This window comes from Dromiciops gliroides, chromosome 3, assembly GCF_019393635.1.
Source record: "Dromiciops gliroides isolate mDroGli1 chromosome 3, mDroGli1.pri, whole genome shotgun sequence".
NCBI lineage: Eukaryota > Metazoa > Chordata > Mammalia > Microbiotheria > Microbiotheriidae > Dromiciops > Dromiciops gliroides.
The window spans coordinates 22,053,773-22,060,484 of record NC_057863.1 but is presented as its reverse complement, the minus strand read 5'-3'; the positions used below and the strand labels follow the sequence as shown (position 1 = coordinate 22,060,484).

General features: G+C 37.4%; 1 protein-coding gene across 1 annotated transcript in view; it reads right to left on the bottom strand.

Moving 5' to 3' along the window:
• Positions 1-322: 322 nt before the first annotated feature.
• Positions 323-6,712, bottom strand: part of OTOL1 (otolin 1) — a 106,216-nt gene continuing 99,826 nt past the window's right edge. The window contains exons 8-9 of the mRNA XM_043997468.1: positions 3,505-3,576; positions 323-1,247 (exon numbers count right to left, since the gene is read on the bottom strand). Of these exons, the coding sequence (XP_043853403.1) occupies positions 349-1,247; positions 3,505-3,576 (971 nt within the window). The 3' untranslated portion in view covers positions 323-348. The remainder of the gene's footprint in view (positions 1,248-3,504; positions 3,577-6,712) is intronic.

Genomic DNA, 6,712 nt, shown 5'->3' with positions numbered 1-6,712 from the left:
TTTCAGAGATGGTTTAGCTAGTCCTGACAATCACAGCTAGTTAATTGCTCTCCAAATTAAACTAATGCGACATTACATTTCACTTTTTATGTTTAATTATATGGCAAGTGTTTCCAGCAGTAAGACTCAGAAGCCTCTTTCAGACATATTTCTCCCCCTAGATGTGAGCGTTGACTGCTCCTAGGTACATAGAAAGAAATTATACACATTTAGAAAGGCCTAAGAGATTTATTCAGCATCAACCCATTTCTTACACATCTCATAAATACAGTCTTATAAAAATATCGTGAATCTATGTGGCCCTGCCTTATCACTAAATGCATTCTATACTGATATTGTTGAACATATCTATGGTGAAAAAGCAGCAATGTCTTCTGGGTACAATAGGAACCCTGTAAAAATGCTGTCATCCTCACCACTGACATACACTCCATTCCAATCTCGCCCAACTTCCAGCCAGACTTGGTCTCCTGCATTTAGTTTGAGAATGGTTAGGAAAGATGCCTGATCGATTTCTTGGCCATAAAGTGTTTCTCGAGACTTGGCTTGCTTCTTGTTTTGTGCTATAAGGCTGATCCGAGCAGGCCTGCCTCTCACGGTGACATGGTAAGCAAAGACATAAACTCCTGGGATACTACAGTTGAATTTCCCAGTGCCTGGGTTGTAGTCACCCTGATCATTATAGAGAATCTTGTCAAATTTAATGGGAATGTTGGGAGAGGGGAAAGACTTGGATAAGCCAGCACTGAATGCTGATCTTTTGACACTTGCACATTCCCCCTTCGAGCCCTTGAGACCCCGAGAACCTTTTTTCCCAATAGTTCCTCGTGTCCCTTTGTCACCAAGATTTCCCTTTGGCCCAACAGGCCCAATAAGACCAGGCGATCCTAGATCCCCCTTTTCACCTTTAATACCTGGCTCACCCTGGATCCCACGTTGGCCATCTAAGCCCTGGGTGCCTTCTCCCCCTGCATCTCCTTTGCTGCCTTTTTCTCCCTTCATTCCTACCTCCCCTTTTTGACCTTTTCCTCCCACTTGTCCAGAATCTCCACAGAATCCCTTATCACCCATCTCCCCCTTTTCACCCTTGGCTCCAGTTTCTCCATTTAAGCCTGGTAGCCCCATGTCCCCACTGTCTCCTTTATCTCCCTTGGTGCCATTCTCACAGGTGTCCCCCTTGGATCCTTTTTGTCCTTTTACTCCAGCCTGCCCAATGTTCCCTTTATCACCTTTGGGACCAAATCCACCTGAAATTAAAGAAAAGAAAAATGTTTGAGGACTAGTAGGGCTAGAAGCATTGTATTTCCCACCTGAAGCATATATAAGAAAAACAAATTTCAATGTGTTAGGAAAATGTGGGTCCTATGTCAGGAATTGTTCTCCCTGAGATGAGAAATATTGGGGATGAGATTATTTTTTGAAAAAATACAGAAATAGATATAGAGATGGACACTGATATTGACATTGACATAAATGTATATATAACAATAGATATACAGAGAGACATGGTGCATGGTGTAGAAGCAGTTTATATTTAAATCTCATCTTCCTATTTTTGACTAATTTTCATTTTGAAGGCAAAAATGCTAGCATGAGTCCTGGTATCAGATCTAGTTCAATATTTCAAGGAAGTGGCAGAATGGGTAGAGAATGGGCCTCAGGATCAGGAAGATCCAACTATGAAATATACCAGCTGTATGGCCCTAACCAAGTCACTTCACTTAATATTCTGAGCAACTCTGTAAGACCATAAGTTGCAGAAAAGGTGCTGATTTGCTTAGATAAAAACAGTAAAATTATAAACAAATTAGAAAAGCAAGGTGGGAAAATGATATTTCAGATCTACAGACAAGGGAAAAGTTTATGACAAAACAAAGAGCATAAAACATCCCAGAAGATAAAATGAACAATGTTTATTACACACAGTTAAAAAGTCTTTGCACAAACAAAACCAATGTAGATAATATGAAAGTGAAATATGACTGTTGGGAAAAATTTTGCAGCAAGTGTCTATGATTATGGTCTCATTTCCATATAGAAGGAAATGATTTTAACTTGTAAGAATAAAAGACATTTCTTAATTGATAAATTATCAAAGAATATGAGTAGACAGTTTTCTAAGGAAGAAATTCAAGCTATCAATTTCCATGTGAAAAATGCTCCAAATCACTAATAATTAGAGAAATGAACATTAAAGCTACTCCAAGGTTCTACCTCACACCTATTAGAGTTTATGGAAAACAAAAAAACAAAGTTGGATGGACTGTGGGAAAATTGGTGCAATCATGAATTGCTTGTGGACATATGAATATGTCCAACCATTCTGGAAAGCAATTCTAAGGGTATATAAGCTATGAGCCTGCCACCATGATTGTCTTTGGCATTTGAGAGTGCCACTGACCTTTCATTAAAATTCTGAAATTATTAATAAAATGACTAATTACCCAGAAATTATGTCTCTCAAACTTTTTAAGCACCACAGCCCCCAAAGTTACTAAACTGTGCACAACCTTTCATGCAATGATACCATTAGTAGGCTTATACCCCAAAGGGATTCCAGAAAGAGGAAAAGGACCCATATATACAAAAATATTTTCAGCAACTCTTTTTGTAATAGCAAAAACTAGAAACTAAAGAAATATCTATTAACTGGAGAATGACTCAAAAAATTGTGGCATCTGAACATAATGGAATACTATCATGTGTCAGAAATGGTGATGGGAGTGGAATGGTTTGAAAGAAAATTAGGAAGACTTGTATGAACTGATGTTAAATAAAAAGAGCAAAACCAGGAGAAAAATGTATATAATAGCAAGATTGTAAAAAACAATTTTGAAAGACTCAAGGACTTTTATCAACCCAGCAATTAACCACAATTCCAAAAGACCCATGATAAAACATCCTACACCTCTTTGGAGTCAGAGCCCTTTTTATTTTATTTTATTTTTTAGATATTGACAATGCAGGAATTAGCTTTGCTTAAATTTTGCTTTATTATAAAGGTTTTGTTTTTTCCTTTATTCCTGGAAGAGTGGGAGGTGTTAAGGAGAAAAATAGATTTTAATTGAAAAAATTAATTTAATTAAAAATTAAAATTGTTATGTGATTTCCTTGAAAATAGGAGCTATTTCTTTTCTGTCTTTGGCTTTCTAATGCCTAACAGTACCTGACACATAGTAAGAATTAATTAGTTATTGTTGATTTGACTTGAACAATAGTGTATGCCATAGAATTAGTTGGTGTGAATATTTGCAAGGTGCATTTTAGTACATGTTCTTATGCTAAATATCAAGTTTGTAACAAATCACTGTTTAAAGTGTGATGATTTGGGACAGCTAGATGGTGTAGCGGATAGAGCACCGGCCCTGGAGTCAGGAGTACCTGAGTTCAAATCCGGCCTCAGACACTTAACACTTACTAGCTGTGTGACCCTGGGCAAGTCACTTAACCCCAATTGCCTCACTAAAAACAAAAACAAAAATAAAGTGTGATGATCTGACATACCTTGTTCTCCAGGTTTCCCAGGATATCCTGGGACTCCATTTACTCCTTGATCACCATGTTCTCCTTTGTCTCCTAAAATAGTGTGTTACTATTAACATATTTTGCAAAAGTCTTTATTTAGAAAACAATCAATATTCACTCTAATAACTATATTCAACTCCAGGTTGTCCATAGTTAGAACCATTTAAAAGGAAAACAACTGGGAATAGATGCTTTCAGAACTACTGAGAAGACTTTTACTCTAATTGAGGTCAGGCAAATCCATTTAAGTTGAAGTAACACAAAATGGAAGTAGACCTGATTTGTTTTAGAATGAGTGTGTGATTCAGTTTGTTTTATCACAATAGAATTATTTTGAAATTTATTTCCTCCAAACACAAGCACCAAGAAATCAATTCTACTTGTTCAAAATATGCCTATCCATTACATGGGGATTGTTATAGTTCTATGAAATTGTCCATAAAAAAATGATCATTTTCCCCATGTAAAATGATTCCACTGAAAAAGTATCACATATATGAATTGCTCAAGACTTTTCTTTTTAAAAGGGGGTGGGGTCTGATGTATAGGCCTCAAAATAGCCCTGCCATTTTTATCTTTTTAGTTTGGAATTAGATATTGGTTCCGGAAAAGCTCCATCTCCAGTCTGGATTTCTCTCTGGATGTCCAGACCCAATTTGTTCCAGATTCCTTTCTGGTATCTCCATCAATCAATCGAGAAGCATTTTTAAAGCACCTGCTCTCTGCCAGGCATTGCATTGTGCTAGACAATAGATGCTCCATCTTGGATTTCCTACCAAACAGATCGAAAGCTCAGCTCATTATCTTCTTCATTCAAATAGTTCTATTTCTGTTGATGGCATCACCATCACTCAAGCTGCATTTATCCATGTTATATAAGACGTTCTTTTCATTCTGGATCCAATGGTTTTCCAATTTCATTATTAGTCTAATTCAGATAACATGATATCCACATTTTGTGTTATTTTTGTTAGGGCTTTTTTTCTTGGTTGTTTTTGATGAGGTTTACTTATTTTGTATAATTTTACCCTGATCCTAGGATTCTTTGGTGTACTGTCAAAAAATCTCAATTTAAATAGTTGCCTAGGGGCAGCTATGCAGCACAGTGGAGAAAGCACCAGCCCTGGATTCAGGAGGACCTGAGTTCAAATCTGGCCTTAGACACTTGACACTTACTAGCTGTGTGACTCTGAGAAAGTCACTTAACCCTCATTGTCCCACCCCACCCCACCCCCAAAAAGAGATGATGACTCATCAGGAAAACTAAATAATTGCCTAGGTTATTGAGAGATTAAATAACTTGTCCATGGCCATGCCTATAGAATATATCAATGGCAAAGCTTGAAGCTAAATCTTCCTTACTCTTAGACTAGTTCTTTATCCACTACATATATCTATAGTATCTCAAATGAATCTCCTTTCCATATGTATGAACACAATCTTAACTGAAGTCCTCATCAACACTTTCTTAGGCAATTCTAATAGCCTATTAAGTGATACAGTGAACAGAGCATGATGTCTGGACTCAGGAAGACCTAACTTCAAATCTAGTCTTAGATACTTACTAGTTCTATGACCTGCACAAGTCATTTAAATTCTGCTTGGATCAGTTTCCTCAACTGTAAAATGGGGGCATGCCTGGCCTGGAATCAGGAACACTCATCTTCATGAGATCAAATCTGGCCTCAGCCATTTACTAGGTGTGTGACCCTAGACAAGTCACTTAACCCTGTTTGCCTCATTTTCTTTATTTGTAAAATAAGCTGGAAAAAGAAATGGCAAACCACTCCAGCCTCTTCACCAAGAAAACTCCAAATGAGGTCATAGGGAGTCAAACAGGACTGAAAAATGATTAACACCAATAAAATGGGAAGAATAACACATACCTCCCAGGGTTATTGTGAGGATCAAGTGAAATAATATTTGTAAAAGAGTCTGGCTCATAGTAGGCACTATATAAAAGTTAGCTATTGTTATTACTGCTGTTTAGTGTTATTTGTTCTTCCTATTTCCAGATTTGCTCTTCTCCAAACTGTCCTTCACACCACTCTTCTTCACAATGCATCATTTTGATTATGTCATTTCCCTAATCAAAGCCCTTCAATGGCTCCCCAAAGGAACAAAGGACCAAGTAGAAACCAAGTAGTTTCCAAACTACTTTCCAGCCTTTGCCCACTCTACATCCTTTGTGCTCTAGATGTTCCAATCAAACTACACTACTCATCATTTACCATTCTCATCCTGTCTCCTGTCATTGTTGTCTCTGTGCCTTTACTTAGACAGTCCCCCAGCTCACAACTGCCTAGTCTTCTCTTCTATCTTGCCATCTCAATCTATGGAAATCTTTCCAGTAAGTCACAGCTCAGCTGTTGCCAAATGCCTCACACCCTGGTAAGAGGTCTCCTTCAGCAGATGTCACATAGCCCCTTCTTTGGATCTTTCCTTGGCACTTATATTCAAACCTGCATTGGAGCTGTTTGTGTGTGAAGTACCTTACACACCATTGTCGATATATTAGAGCTGCACTGCAGTCAAAATGAAGTATAATGACCTCTGTTATCCATTTTAACTTGCTTTTAGGGATGTGCTGGAGACAACTCGAACTGACTCAAGAGCCCATTGTTAAAGTTCTACTGTGAGCATTTATATCTCAGAAATCCATAAAGTCTACAAATCAAGGCTTGATTTATATTTTTCTTGATTACCTACACCTAAGAAATTGATGCATAAAATGTAAATAACGGAGATTAAATTTATAATGAAGAGTAAACTTAATAATGAAGATTAAAATGTGTTGTGAGTATATTTTTTTTCAGAGAGCTGGTTGTTAAACATTTATTAGCATTCCTGTGTTTGCATTGCTTACAACTCTTCCACTTGTCTGAGTCTTTGGGGCAGAATCCAGTCATTTGCACTAAACTAAGTTAAAGCAAGAAGTGATTTTAGTGATAGAAAACTACAGCCTAGTTATCTAACTCATTTCTCTATAACCAATAACCTAAGCTACAACTTCGAGGCAAAGAACCGGGATACTCATGCCTTTAAAAATAGACATTGGCTGAAAGGATATCTGCTTTTGATTCTCCATCAAAGCATGTTCCTCGGATCCTTTTAACAGCCACTTTCCCTATTCTTTTTTCCCCTGCTACTTCCAAAAGTCTAGCTTCCAGACTGCATGAATCACTGA